The sequence below is a fragment of the Piliocolobus tephrosceles genome, chromosome X (assembly GCF_002776525.5).
Source record: "Piliocolobus tephrosceles isolate RC106 chromosome X, ASM277652v3, whole genome shotgun sequence".
In the NCBI taxonomy this organism is placed as follows: Eukaryota; Metazoa; Chordata; class Mammalia; order Primates; family Cercopithecidae; genus Piliocolobus; species Piliocolobus tephrosceles.
Window position 1 is genome coordinate 2,824,318 of NC_045455.1, and position 16,323 is coordinate 2,840,640.

The 16,323-nt window shown below is 44.0% G+C and overlaps 1 protein-coding gene across 9 annotated transcripts in view; it reads right to left on the reverse strand.

Moving 5' to 3' along the window:
* ARHGEF7 (Rho guanine nucleotide exchange factor 7) overlaps positions 1–16,323 on the reverse strand; it is a 145,276-nt gene that overhangs the window by 78,441 nt on the left and 50,512 nt on the right. For 6 of the 9 annotated variants that reach the window (XM_023217668.3, XM_026457458.1, XM_023217675.3 and 3 more), the window contains 2 exons: positions 16,188–16,318; positions 8,470–8,671 (listed from right to left, as the gene is read on the reverse strand). In XM_023217668.3, the coding sequence (XP_023073436.2) occupies positions 8,470–8,668 (199 nt within the window). In that variant the 5' untranslated portion in view covers positions 8,669–8,671; positions 16,188–16,318. The remainder of the gene's footprint in view (positions 1–8,469; positions 8,672–16,187; positions 16,319–16,323) is intronic. The other 3 variants (XM_023217672.3, XM_023217671.2, XM_023217676.3) reach the window with 1 other exon arrangement.

Below are 16,323 nucleotides of genomic sequence, written 5' to 3' on the forward strand. Positions count from 1 at the left end.
GGAATCACTATTTATGGCCTTACAAAATGTATTCCTTAAATGCTAAGACTCGAAAATCTGAATTAATCCTTGACCCATGAGCTGCAGAATGGATGCTGTGTGGGCAGCATGAAAACAACATTCATGTCTTTGTACGTCTCCCTCAGAGTTCGTGGGTGATTAGGTACACTGTCAATGAGCAGTAACATACTCAGAGGAATCTTTTTTTTCTGAGTGGGAGGTCACTACAGTGGGCTTAAAATATTCAGCAAAGCATGATACAAGCAGACGTGCCATCTAGCCAGGCTTTGCTGTTCTAACTCACAGCGCAGAGAGGCAGAGTGGGTTGAGCATAATTCTTAAGGGTACTGGATTTTCAGAATGGTAAATGAGAACTGGCTTCAACTCAGCCACCAGCTGCATTCGCCCCAGACCAGTCAGCCTGTTAGTGCGGCCACCTTCACTGATGACCTCAGCTACACCTTCCGGATGACTTGCTGCAGCTTCTCTGTCAGCACGTGCTGCTTCACCCTGCACTTTTGTGTTCTGGAGACGGCGGCTTTCCTTCAACCTCATGCACCAACCTCCATGAGCTTCAAACTCTTCTTCTGCAGCTTCCTCACCTCTCAGTCTTCACAGAATTGAAGAGATTCGGCTTTGCCTTAAGGAAATGTTGCGGCTGGTTTGATCTTCTATCCAGACCACTCAGACTTTCTCCGTATCACCAATGAGCTGGTTTCGTCGCTTACCATTCATCTGTTCACTGGAGTAGCACTCGTAATTTCCTTCAAGAGCTTTTTCTTTGTATTCACAACTTGACTGACTGGCGCAACAGGCCTAGCCTTCAGCCTGTCTCAACTTTATACGCTGCCTTGCTCACTAAGGTTAATCATTTCTAGCTTTTTATTTAAAGTTGAGAGACATGCAACTCTTCCTTTCACTTCAACACTTAAGAGGTCATAGTAAGGTTACAAATTGGTTTAATTTCAGTATTTTTGTGTCTCAGGGCATGAGTGGCCTAAGGAAAGAAAAAGATGGGGAATTCCTGGTCAGTAGGGCAGTCAGAACACACACCACATTTATCGATTAAGTCCACCATGTTATATGGGCATGGTTCATGGCACCCCAAAACAATTACAACAGTAACACCAAAGATCACTGATCACAGATCATCATAATGGATACAATAATGAAAAGGCGTGAAATCGTGCAAGACTTACCCAAATGCAGCAAGGGACAAGAAGCGGGCACAGGGTGCTGGAAAAATGGCACCAACAGTGCTGCCCAATACAGGGTTGCCACAAGCCTTCCATTTGTGAGAGAAAAAAAAAAAAAAAACAAGCAAAGTGCAATAAAGTGAGATACACCCTAAAAATCAAAGCAGAGAACTCTCCGCATACTGTGAAGAGTTGTGAGGTGGCTACGTAGAGGAGGAGAGCAGGTGAGTAACGGCTCTCCCTGGATCAGGCCTGCGGGAGTGGGAGGCCCCCGCTCTTCCCCACATAAGCTCTTCCATCCACTGGCTATCACATGCTACAAGCATGTGGCATGTAGGTAATACAATTACTTAACCATAAATGCAAATAAAACTTTTTTTTAAAAGAGAAGCTCTAATATTGGAAGACTAACAACCTGACCCCAAATTACTCTAAGTCAGTTGATCTATGGGATGTGCCCCTGAAATGGAAGATGTGTAATCATCACCGACGATGGGAGACAGCCACGTGTGAGTGAGTGAGGACAGGCTTGGTATACCAATCTAGGAGAATATTCACTTTCACATTCCAGAAACATTTCCAAACCATCTATTCCAAGACCCCTTTGTACATAATGCTGTAATACGCTCCCTACACCTGCCTCAGGGGGCCCATGTCTTCTAATTTATGTTCTCTCTTGTTTAAAAACAACTATATCGAGAAACAACAGTGCTGAGAGGGCCATCCTGTAATGCAGCCTCATGTGTCCCGTCCAAACCCAGTCCACTGGAGAGGAGGAAGCACTACGGCACAAGCTCACACCCAGTGGCATGAAGGAAAGCAAGGTTCTGTGGTACTTCTGTCCTTTTCCCTGCACAGATTATACTCACCTCAAACACTGTTCCTCCACAGCTAAATAAATAACAATATCCAAAATTCAGCTGCATGTTATGTTGCTTTACATCAAAAGTAAGTAAAAAATATTTAAAAGTGACCAATTTAAAAAGTGGCAACGTGAACAGTCGTTAAAGATCTGCGGATCAGCAAATGACAGTCCCATTTACGTTCTCACATCACTGCCAAACAGATTGCTAGTCATCATCTCAAGCTAACCAGCCCCCAAAACAGCATTCAAAAGAAATGTCTTTACTGTACAACAGATAATAAGCTGTCCAGAAACAGGAGAATTACTGAAGTCAGCACATTAGAAATAATCATCTAAAAAAGCCTGAGTCCACATGTACACACAGAAAACGGGTCTTGGAGGCACACAGAGCACGAGGTGTGTTCTCACAGCTGCTAACCGTGTGCGCCAGGCCACAGTGGCCACATGCGGCTGAACGCCTCCACTTCTACTTAATCACAGCAACCACCATCACCACTCACTTCCAGAATGGATCTCGCTGCCTCTCTCCTAACCTTCTCCCTTCAATTTAGGAAATCCTGAAGCAAGAGAGTAAGAGTGAGAGTGGATGGGTGAAAAACACAAATACCTATCAGCCTGTAAAAAATGCTGTAGAGGCTGGGCGCGGTGGCTCATGCCTATAATCCCAGCACTTGGGGAGGCTGAGGCGGGCAGATGACAAGGTCAGGTGTTCGAGGTTAGCCTGGCCGACATGGTGAAACCATGTCTCTACTAAAAATACAAAAATTAGACGGGTGTGGTGGCAGGCGCCTGTAATCCCAGCTACTCGGGAGGCTGGGGCAGGAGAAGCCCTTGAACCCAGGAGGAAGAGGTTGCAGTGAGCTGAGATCATGCCACTGCACTCCAGCCTGGGCAACAGAGCAAGACCCCATCTCAAAAAAAAAAAAAAAAAAAAAATGCTGTAGAAATCCATAGGCTTTACCTAACCAAAAAATGTGCACAGAAAATAAATGCTAAGTAACAATTATTTACCTTCCATAAGACTGTACGTATTCAGGAATAATATACGATGCTTTTGATACAAGCATTAGAAAGATCCTTATTACAGAATCCTGGAAAATATCTGTCTCCAAAGAGGGACTATTCAAACAAGAAATCCTACACCAGGGGTCACAAAGGCCGAATCTTGACAAGAACAATTCCATCTCCGACCACAAGAGGGCAAACCACCAATGGCTATTTACACTTCCCCAGGAAGCAGGAGAGATGAATTGGACCATCTGGTCAACTTACCTGGAGATAAACAGCCTAATAAAATGTCATTTAGAGAAAAACTTCAGTTCCTCTTTACTCAGTAAAAATATTTGTACATCAAATTAAAATATAATGAAGAGAAACCCTCAACTTAAAGGAAGTCAGTGTTTTCATCAATAAAGAAATGATCCTAACATGATGGTCAGAGAAGTCTCCAAGTTTGGAACCTGGCACAATTTTGTTTTCAGAAAAATCAACCGCTAATTAACTATAAATCAAAATACATTAAACACACTCTTCAAAAAAGGAAACCTAATTCCAAAATCAGAAAGCCTCATCAACTACTGGAAAACATGAAATACAGCCGCCCGCCCTTATCCACGGGGGTACCTTCAAGATTGCTCACTGGATGTCTGAAACTGCAGCTATATCTCTGTATATATACCAACCCTATATATATTATGTTTTCCTATCTATACATACCTATGTGTGTTTAATCTGGAAATTAGGTACAATAATAGATTAACAACTAATAATGAAACAGAACAATTATAACAATATACTACAACTAAAGTTATGTGAATGTGGTCTCTCTTTCAAGGTATCTTACTGCATGGTTCTCACCTATTTCAAACCAGGGTTGACCACAGGTCACTGTAACCACATTAAGCAAAGCCAGAGGTGAGAGGGAAGTCTGCTGTACTGAAATGTAATTGTGATCCTAGAGTTTTATTCTTAACTGCTCTAGAGTGACACGGTAAAAAATGTGGTTTCACACTTGCCTCAAATGCCCCCGTTTAAAATCAGACTAGGCTGGTCATGGTGGCTCACGCCTGTAATCCCAGCACTTTGGGAGGCTGAAGCGGGTGGATCACCTGAGGTCAGAAGTTCGAGACCAGCCTGCCAACATGGTAAAACCCCATCTCTACTAAAACTACAAAAGTTAGCCAGGCATGGTAGTGCATGCCTGTAATCCCAGCTACTCGGGAGGCTGAGGCAGAATCGCTTGAACCCAGGAGGCAAAGGTTGCAGTGAGAGCCACTGCACGCCAGCCTGGGCAACAAGAGTGAAACTCCATCTCAAAATAAAATAGCAAAATAAAATTAAAAATAAATAAACTAAAATAAAACTAGCATGACTTTCCATACAATATGCTCAGGTAATCAGAGAACAACAGGGACAGAAGGTTATTCCCTTGGTTCAACCATCAGAAAAAGTTTAGCTTATTAATCACTAATATGCTCAAAAATGGTATTTCTTGAATTTAAAAAAATAAACAGGAAAAAAGGGGAAATTTTCCAAAGTTACTCAGGTTTCAGTTTGGCACAAAACCTATTGTAACAGTTAATACTGAGTGCCAACTTGATCGGATTGAAGGACACAAAGTATTGATCCGGGGTGTGTCTGCAAGGGTGTTGCCAGAGGAGATTCCCATTTGAGTCAGTGGGCTGGGAAAGGCAGACCCACCCTTAAGCTGGCAGGCACCACCTAATCAGCTTCCAGCAAATATAAAGCAGGCAGAAAAATGTGAAAAGGTGAGACTGACCTACCCTCCCAGCCTACATCTTTCTCCCGTGCTGGATGCTTCCTGCCCTCAAACGTCGGCCTCCAACTTCTTCAGTTTTGAGACTCGAACTGGCTCTCCTTGCTCCTCAGCCTGCAGATGGCCTATTGTGGGACCTTGTATACATATATATATATATATATACTTACGTGCGTGTATACATTTAGTATACATATACACGTGTATATACATATAGTATACACACATGCGTATGTGTGTATATACATATAATATGCATAGATACATGTGTGTACATATAGTATACATGTGTGTATATATAGTATACCGATACATACATAGTATACACAGAAATGTGTGTATGTGTATAGTATACATGTATACATGCGTGTATGTGTATACATACATATAGTATACATATATACATATGTGTATATACATATAGTATACGTATATACATATATATATATGCACATGTACATATTTATACATCCCCCTATTGTGGGACCTTGTGATCATGTAAGTTAATAAACTCCTATATATATTATATATACATGTTTATTATATACACGTTTTATATATATAACATATAATAAACGCCTCTTGAGATATATATATATACATCTCCCCTATTAGTTCTGCCCCTCTGAAGAACCCTAATACACCTATGGATTCAGTGTGGCCCCTGCAAAGAGCTGCTTGATGGCAACACACCATGTACACACACACACGTTTAAACCGGGCACGCACACATGCTCAGACACACATAAGACATGAGTGGGGGCTTCGGGTAGAACAAAGTGAGAGCACTGTTCCTCACAAGAACCGTGTTTCTAAACACGCCCTGCTGGTCCTTGGAGAGCGTCCTCTGCTGCTGCCAGCTCAAGGACCCACAATCCACTCCAAAGAGGGAGCTCACGAGGCCTTCCTGTGGGCTATCAGAGGTAACAGCACACTGCAAGACAAATTCCCACAGCAGATGACACTGATGACATTCAAATGTGTCTGAAAACCACTTCCCACTGGAGAAGATTTTGATATCCACAAACTTCACTCTTTTCAGTGTAATTTCCTTACGCTGGGTTACTTCTAAAAAATTCACAAGGAAAAATACATGAAAAGTGAAAACCCACTCACCTGCACTCTTATTGTGGTTCAGTCAGTCCAGGATTCACACTTGAGGAGGAGTTCACTTAAGAATTAAATAAAGACCAGTTGGAACAAGTGTCTGTCCCTACTCCAAAGGTGCGTCCACTCAGCAGCTCTGTAACCTCAACTCTCCTTGGCAAAGGTGAGCAACGAGGTCCTCCTTCCTCTTCCCTGGCTCAAGTGTCCTCCTGGAAAGTCCACTGGTGCCATCTCAGGCCTCTGGGCCCAGGGCTGCTCTCATTGGTCCCCAGAAGAAAGATCTCTCCAACTGGCAGGGCCAGGCTAGGAGATGGGCTCACAGCATGGACTGGGCCTGCCCTAGCCCTAGGTCTCCAGGCAGGCTCATGCAGGCCAGCGCCATCCAACCGAGTCACAGACAAAACTGCATTTCCTAACAGTGATGTCTCTCAAGTTGCCATTTCCACCCCTCAGCCTGGTGCCAGTGCCACACTCAGTGGGATCTACACATGCACAGATTTTTAAAGGATGTCATGTACTTGTAACCTACCCGCTTCCTAACAGCCCAGCAACACTTGTCTTCAAGGGTTATGGGGAGAACCGAGCTGAAAATGGAAAGTACTTTATACATTAACTGGAACGTAACAAAGCAGCCAGAAAAAATTCTGCCCAAGTCGATTTATTACAATAAAAAATACTGCCTTTTAAATTATTAACAACTACGGAAAACAGTAGCAACTTCACATCCAACAGCATGGCTATTACTTAAAACACACACGCACACACACACACACAAAACAAGTTGGCGAGAACACAGAAGCAGCAGAACCCTTGTGCACTGCTGCTGGGAACGTTATGTGGTACAGCCACTGGAGAAAACCACGTGGCAGTTCCTCAAGACTTAATCACAGAATTACCATCTGACCCAGCAATTCCATTTCTGGGTATATACAGAAAAGAACTGACAAGCAAGGACTCAAATACTTATACAACCATGCTCGTAGCAGCATTATTCACAATAGCCAAGAGGTGAAGGTAACCCAAGTTCCCATCAACACATAATGTTGTACATACATACAATGAAGTATTCAGCCTTAAAAAGGAAGGTAACTCTGCCATATGCTACAGCATGGAAAACCCTTGAGGACTTTATGCTGAGTGAAATAAGCCAGTCAAAAGACAAAATGATTGCACTTACATGAGGCACCAACGGTAATCAAACTCAGAGACAGAAAGCAGAATGGTAGAGGGCAGGGGCTGGGGAGGGGAAAGGGGACTGTTTAATGGGAAGAGAATTCAGTTTGAGAAGAAAAAAGTTCTGGAGATAAACAGTGGTGATGGTTATAAAAATGTGAATGTACTTAGTGCTACTGAACAGTACATTTAAAAATGGCAAACTGCTTTACATATATGTGTATGTATACATACAATAGAAAAAAAATAGGCCTGTGTTCCTAAAAATTCCACCAGAGACCTTTACAAATAAGGGCTGCCAGCTGCCTTATTAAAAAACATTGGTTTTCTGAGGTCACTGAAAAAATATTTTTACATCAAAATTGTCATATTCCCATTTATAAATCTTTTTCTTGTTACCTTAGAAAAACAATAGCAGCCATTAACATTCCCTTAGCTCCTACTCTGCCAGACTCCATACACAGTACAAACCTTAACAATTCAACCCCACAAGACCACACAAGGGAGAGCGATCATCCTCATTTTCCATCTGAAACACCTGTGGCTCTGAGGCTCAGTCACCCAAGCCCTAGAGCAGAGCTATAATTTTATATCACGTTCTTTCCACACCTCCCTGGGTATCAGCTATTCTCTTAAGTCACTCTTTCCCCAGCAGAATCAGAGGAACTGTAGTATACAACGGTGTTTTTCAACTACAGGGCAGGACGCAAGTTACATACATGATGTCCCCTTGACCAATCCCACCCCCGGCCTCTGCCCACCCACCCACACGCTTCCACAACAGGCACGACAGCCCGGTAGCCACAGCCATGTGCCAAGGATCACTATTCTTTCATAAGAACACAAGCCCCAAAATCGGAAAGTCGGTGAAACAATGTGAACAACTACAAAACATAAGGAAGCAATGCATTTGTAAAATACTATCACTAGTACGAAGAAAATGACAGAAATTACTTCACTGCACCCATAGTCACAAAAACTAAATCCAGCCTGCGCGGATCACCAACTCGAAGTCCTGACAGTAGCCGCCCCCTTCCCCCCCCCCCCACCCCCCCCGCCAAAAAAAAAAGGATCAATTCTATCACAGTAAAACTGCAACGATTAAAGATGTGAGATGTTTCTCTTCACATCTGAAAAACGCCAGGACGAAAGGAAATGCTGCCCAGGAACTACGGAGCCCTTGACGCCAGGGCCCCAATGTGGGGCTGAGGTGAAAATCCATTAAAAAACTTATCCTAAGACCAGGTCATTTGCACAGGTCCAGCTGGAGAGTAAACGCTATGTCAAGCACATTTACTTCTTTCTGCTCATGGCAAAGAAAAGCCACACACAGGACAGGCTCGGCCACTTACCGCTGGCCTTGACCTCGCGCACGTAGTTGCTGGGGAACCAGCCAGTCCGGCCGTTGAGCGTGCCCTCCCACCAGCCTCCCTCTTCCACACGGGTGACGTGGATGACGTCTCCTTTTGAGAAGGAAAGCTCGTCCTCATTGGTCTGCTGGAAGTTAAACTTTGCTCTTACTACCAGTTGACTGTTGCTATTATCGGTCATGTCCTAAAAGGGGAAGAGTGGGAGAAAAATTATACCAGGAACAGTCCACTTCATTATAAAACAGATTATACTTCACCAGTACAAAGGTAGCGTAACTGCCCAACAGCAAAACAACATTTAGAGAAATTTCAGTTTCCTCCCTTCCAGTGCACCACGACCACCACTAGCACCACTCCAGCCCCCAGAGAACACCTTCTTCACAGCATTCAAAGGTCCTGGTCTGCCACGGTGACACCTACATAATCAGACACATCCGTGTACACAGAGAGAGTCACACTACACATACTTCTCCACAAGTCACAAAAGTTAAGACAACATGGTCATTTCTCTGGCAGTACTTACTGGTGCTTACCTAACACTTCATGTTATGCTATATGACTATAGCATTCATTATGGAACCCACTCTCCATTAGTGGATTTTCAGATTATTTATTTCCAGTACATTTCCATATACCATATACAGCGCTTTCCTTGTGTAGACAAGGCTGCATTAAAAATATTTGTATGTCTACCTTTGAATATACCTGTATACAAGCCTATACATTAAATTCTTGTCAGAAGTATTACAGTTAACTTTTTAATATATCTTTTTAAATTGCCCTCCAAAAGGTTTCTACAAACTACACCAAGCAACATCCCCACCAACGGTATCTAAAAGTTCTTATTTCAAACTTCCACCAACACTCAATATTGCCAAACATTTCTATTTTTGCCAAACTGACAAGAAGAAATAGTACCTCATATTTTTAATTTGCATTTTTCTCAAAAATTGTACGTATTTTCAGATTTCTGAAAGGTAGAAAGAGGAAGGCAGAGGGGCTGGGGCCTCTTTGATTTCCATCTGCCCTGGACAGAGCTCCGGAGAGGCTGGAGATGCAGAACTATCAAAAGGCACAGCCTCACAACCCCAGGAGAAGCCTGCTCGTGCCGGCACAGGAGCCAGAAAAGGGCCGCCTGGCAGACATCAGCCCTGGCCCACTCCACTTCCCTACCACGGACAGTAGGTGAGCCCAGCCCACCTGCAACACAGTGTCCCCACGGACTGCACAAAATGTCCAGAGCTCCAGGGAGCCCCAGTGACATCAGCACTGAGTCCAGGCCTCCATCCCCACCAGGTGGCAGCAGGCGATTCCATCTGCCCACACCGGCTTCTCCCTGCCCTCCACCCAGCCATGGGGAAGGCCTGAGACCACCCACACTTCTTAACATACAGCCCCCTCTCTACCACCAGCAGGCCCATCATCAGCCCCCCATCCAGCAACACTCACTCCCAGGTACTTGTGTGAAATAACAGAACTTCAAAGACGGGTATCAGTCTCAGAAGCTGAGTCTAAGAGGGCAGAGCTGAAAAGCAGGGTAAGAAATACGGCTCAGAATATCCCAAATTTGGCAAAAGACATAAATATACCAATCCAGGAATCTCTGTGAACCCCAAATAGTATAAACTTAAAGAAATTCAAACCAACTCATACCATAATAACGTATGAAAACTAAAGACAAAAAACTGATTAATAAAACAGACATCTACAGATATACAAATCTCAAAAATTTACCTCCCACGCACCCCTTTCTCAAGGAGTTAAAAAGGTGCTTCTCCAAAACAGAGGGATTAACCAACAAAAAAACTGAAGAGAAAGAGGCTGAGGAGAAATACACAGTCAGGGGGAGTGTCCCAGGGGACAACGGAAGGGAAGGCGGCTCAGAGGCAGCAGCTGTGCGGCCAGCCTGGCTCACAACCAAGGGAGTTTAAAGTACGGCACAGGCTCCAAGAGTGTTAATCAGGAAGAGAAGACAAAAAAGTAATGCGTTTGAATGTCAAAGAGACCCTTAGAAATATGCAAATGACTAGATCTGCAACCTGCAAAAAGTACACAAAAAACTAAAGAAATGAGAATTACTAATTCTCAGAAACAAAACGTTATGGGTAAGAACAGCCATAGCATACAATGTGGCTCTGCTCTGAATAGCACTCGCCTCGTCACGTTACCCCGAACACGGATCTCAGTGAAAGCACGGTGGAACTCAGCCACGGGGACGACGGGCCTAGGCATTTATGCAGGAAAGGGGGCCGGGGAGGAAAACAGCACCAACCCCTCTTTCTCTGTGGGAATTCACATTGATATCACTTCAAATTAAGAAAAAAAGGGGGCACTTTATTTAGAGACACACAGGCAAATACCTACAAAGAACCAACGGAGGAGCAAGACAGCCAAACAGAACCGTCCAGCAAGGTCGCCCCCTCAGCCCCACAGGACACCACACTAACAACTATCCACGTCAGAAAGCACTTCTTAAGAACCAGCACTCAGAAGTCACAGCTGCTAGAGGGGACGGACGCCCCCAGTTACTCTGATATGATTACTACACCTTGTATGCCTGTATCAAGACAGCTCGCGTACCCCATAAACATATATGTACTATGTACCATAAAAATGAACAAAAAAAGAACCAGTGGAAAAAATTAAAAGTGGCCATCTCTACTGTGTTTTTTCCTAACAGCAGGTTTCAGAGAATTACTTGACTTTAAACTAAGTGCACGTATAAATCACCAAAAAAAACATTTTCAAAAGGTAAAGCATCAAAGAGGTCACAACAGATCCTCAGTAAGGAGTAGCCGTAATATTCCAAAAATATTTAATACTTATCTATGTAAATGTGTTTACAGATTAAGTATTAATTATAAATATATATTTAATAATTCAAATTTGTAAGTGAAATATTTAATGCATTTTTCATATTTAAATCAAGAAGTCTCTCTTTACTGTTTGGCAACAAAAGCACCAGCGAACAATGACCAGCACGGATACAAGGCTCTGGGCCCTGTGACCAACAAGGCGCAGGGTCAAGTTTGCCACTGCAACTGAAGCTCCCATCCAGAAACTGTCACGTGCTGCTTGCTCTTGTGTGGTGAAACGTGACCTGAGTTCACTGTGCTACGTAAAGTTCTCTTTCTGCAAACCACCATCTCCACTCACCAGCCGTCTGCTGTGATCGCCACCACACTCTCCTGTGAGTAATCCAACGTCACCTGGGCACACTGGCCTTGTGGAAAACAGGCTCACAGTGCATGCAGCCTGGTGATCAGCTCCAACGCCAGAACACAACTGTGGTAAGCAAAGCAACACAGGCGCAGCAGGCCCCTCCCTAGGTCAGGTGCCCGGGGTCACCTCTGGCCAGCCCTGAGGCTCCAGCCAGCACCAGGGCTGAGGCCAGCGCAGGCCTGAATGGAAGCGGGGGGAGATGAGGTATGATTAAGAGGCAGTGGCGTTCCACCTCACAGTCATGAGTGTGCAAATGCAGGCACGCTCTACACTCAAGGCAGGGATGAGGGAGGCACCTCTACTGACATTACTTCAGCAGTGCAACACCCCAGAAAGGAAGGGTGGCGTCTAAGAGAGGGGAGAATCCAAGGAAAGACACAGGAGGCAAGCAGCCGTTTCAGATCCAGGTATCCAGGTGAAACGTCCCAATACAACATATCTCCATTCTTTGGCAGTCATTACGCTGAAGGACATGTGGGCTCTGTAATACTCTTTCTGCCTATTACTCTCAAGACATATTGCTTAGAACATGCCAACAAGTGCTCCATCAGGGCGCAAGATGCATGGGACAGGCTGGGAAAGGGTGTCCTAGAAAAGGCTACATTCCAACTACATACTCTATACTACCAAGTTCAGCCTAGAATTACGGCAGCTGAGTGAGGGCTCCGTTCAGTGTCAATAGAGTTACCGGAAGCTGGAAGAGACGTATTTCATCACCATTTTATCACTGTGGGGATTTTTCCCCCTTTTTTAAAAAGCTCTCCTCAAACTGTAGCTTGTCACCTGTCTGGACTCAACATGACACTTAAGGGAATCTAAATCATTCCGTTGAGAAAAACAAGCCAGTTGTGAAAGAAAAAAAAAAAAGATATGCCACAGAATCCCATTGCTAAAAAATACAAAAATGGATAAAACTCATCTTTACCATTAGACATCAGGACAGCAGATACCTTGGGGAACGCGAGCCCCATCGAGGAGTTGGAGGCTGGTCATCCTCTGCCTCCTCATCTGGGTGCTGCTTACACAGGAATGTTCCATGTATAAAATTTCATCATGCAGTACATCACGCTGTATGCACACAACACATGAGCTGTTTTTCTATGGATGTTACATGTCAATAAAAGTAACTGGAGAGAAGTGAAGACAGTTCCCCCACTGCCCTAACCCAAAGGGAAAAGAGACCCCATCCAGGCACACACGAGCTGGCCGGGTACGGTCATCTATGCCCACCATGCTCCTTAACGGCCTCTTTCTGATGCCTAGAGCCAAAGCACCACCCATCACTACCTTGCATCTTAATCAGCTGTTTACTTTATTGTATCCCATGTTCTGAAATTATCCTAACAATCCAAAACCAGGACACTCTGGAGTGCTGCTTCCCACCAACTCTACCCTCTCCTCCACTCTCTAAGAGCACCTGTAATCTCCTTCACGGAAGGAGAAATGTTTGTCAAAGGACAGACAATTTTCACTCCAACTTTACTATTTCCGAGTGCCATGATCTTGTGTAAGTATCTTCTCTAAGCTTCAGTCTCCTCATAATATGTCAACCAATGTAAGATGCCAAAATTAGACAATGCCTTTATATTCCACCAAATACTGTCAATTAAATTACGGCGTACCATCAACTATAAGGTACACATACTTCCAGATGTGTTAAAATGACTTAAAAAGAGAAGTCTTCGAATTGACAAAATATGGTATATGAAAATATTTAACAATGTGTACAATACATTTGGATATAATTTCTTGCATGTCTTGGAAACACACTCAGTGACTGGTCCAAAGCCAAGGTTACCTGCCAGCATCAGGACTGTGCCAGACGTCCAGGTCCCTGGTTTCCAGAAGCAGAAGAAGCACTTTAAGAAATCAGGTCACCTCTCCCAGAAATGAAGGATGATGGGGACAATCACCTCACAAATGCCATCCCCAAACTCTGAGAACAGCATTCAGCACTCAGGGCTGTACCTATCAGCAGCCAGCAGCTGAAGACTAAAAAGCACAGCAGAGACACCAGGAATTCCAGCGGTGTGGATCCAAGTTCTTAAGAGTGAAGTACCAACTCATGCCTTATCTGTGAGGAAAACCACACCTCGATCTACAGCTGGCGCCTACCACATGTTTCACCACCGAGGCCCATCACAGAGCCGGACTGGATAAAGAGCTCGATTTAGCTCAGCCTCTGGGAGTGGGTAAGAGCTCTCCCGAGTGTTCTTTCCTTGGAATGGTGGAGAAGCACCGCAGACAAGTGAAAACCTCCACTGCGGTGCAAAGCAGTAAACACAACATCAAACTGTTCAAGCCTGCTTATATCCCAAGGCAGGAGATCTGTCCTGGGGCAGGGGGCTGACGGTTTCACAGATGAAAAACAAGCTTATAAAAACAACCAGCAACTGCAGTGGAGGCTGGAGGACACATTCTTACACTGAAAGGGAGGCAGGTAATGAAGGAGCAACACAAGAGCAAAGGGGCGTAAACAGCACCAGCCCCTCAGAACGCAGATCCTCGTCTGGGGTATGGAAGCGTCTTACACAATCTCAAAGCTGAGGTTTAATATGATCTCAAAACTGACGTTCAAGAAACTGCAAGTTGCCTTTTAGCGTAACCTTTTATCACGGAAATATTCAAATGCACACAAAAGGAGAGAGTGACAGGTGGCCCTCCATGCATCCACCGCCCAGCTTCAAAGGAATGTTTGGCCATTCTTGTTTCAAGGTAAGTTTTTAATTTTTAATCCAAGGAAACTACCTCAAAGTGCTATTGATAAACTACACACAGAAAAACCTAAGGGTAAAGAAACACTCATCTTACCTAGCATGGCTGAGAGAGGTCTTGGCACGTTCCATCAAAGAGAAAGCAGCTCACTAGCACCCAATCAAAACCAGCCCCAAAAAGACTTCACACAGGTCAGAGAGCGCAAGTCTTGATTTCTAGCATAACGAAATTTCTGCAGCTAATGAAAAATTAATCCTGTACTTATTATGATCTCAATAAGATTACCAACATTACATTTAACTTTATTTTACTTAAAATTATACATTTGTAATCCAGTCCTCTACTCAAAAAGAAAAAAAAATCAGATGAAAATTGCCACCGGTGAACGGGTGAGACAGCAAACACGGCTTTACCCAAGGCGTGCTGATATCTCTCATAGTTTTCCTCATGTATTTTACAGAGCTAATTTCAAGTGTGTTTAGAGTGGTTTGTTCAGTTCTCCTTAACTTGGAATTCTAATGCTCCCAATGGTAGTCCACAGAATTCCTCCAGTGCAGACTCCTGCAAAGCAAGAAACAGCAACAGCCAGGCCCCGTGGGGCCACTGTGAGGACTGCAGCACTCAGGCCACGCAGCCCACCGCCCACCGCGCCTGGAGCCGTCAGACCCCTCAGGGGTCCTCTAAGAGGAGACACAGCAATGATAGCGAGTTTGAGGTCAAAAAGTTCAGAAACATAAAAATCACATTCCTTGAGTACCTTTCCATTTTTAACACATGCTTCATAAACCACTCTAATTTATTTCCCTCTACAAAACACGACTCTATCTAAACTAATTTTTATTTCTTGAGGACCGCCACCAGCTTACTTAGCAATATTCCCGTGTTAAGGCAGACGAAAATCCATGGACCCTTAATGACTCTAGAATAAGGTTCTCTCTAGACTCACTTTACATGATCACTATGTTTCCAACAAAGTAATGTACTAAGATGTCGCGAGAAAGCAGTGGTATCCCCAGCAGCCAATCAAAGTCACTGCCCGCCAGCCTGTAGCTCAGAGAAGGGTGCAGGACTACAGAGTAGCAGCCCTGGCTCTGCCCCAACACTCTCCAGGCAGCCCAGCCCTGCTTTAAGGGCTTGAATTTCTCATTTTCAGCTTCACTATTACATTCCATGGGTCTTACTCACAGTCTGTATCCTGAGCATTTATAAAAGAGTATTTTTTCACTCTCCACGACAACTGTTCAATCATCTAAGTTTCTTTCTCCACATCCCAATCAGCCATTCTAAGGGATTCCCTCCTCTATAAACTAAATCCTGCCTTAGTAAAGCACACTAAGCCACGCTTTCATGAAGAGAAAAAAAAGTCAGATTTTTTAGTTTTAACCATCTCCTTTACAGAGCTGAGTATTTCTACATATATATTTCTTATTCTCATATTTCTGTACATGTGCATAGCTGATAATGCCATGCAAGTGACAAGGGACGTATTTTAAAGCACGCATCACTCCAGATAGCGAGCCATGAGTCTTGCAATACAACCTAAAAACAAACGCGTTTCTCAAAAGCACTCATTAGGCATAATATCTGGATAATCTGGTAATGAGCGAATGTCAAACCCGATTACAGGAGCAGCGGAGGCAAAGTCCAGCTAACTTCGCCCTGTTTAACACCATTAATGGAGGCTTCTGTATCTTTCCAGATATATCCATACACACTCATATCCTTCCCAAACATATTTAAGTAACAAAATCTCTCAAACTTACCAAACTCCGATACTGGCCCTGGAACAGTTTTGAAGTCCGAGTGTGCAAAGACTGTGATCCAAGGGAGTCAAAAGACTTTATGCGGTGAGACGAGGGCCGGGCACACACGGAGTCACTCCCCAGCCCGATGTCTGCA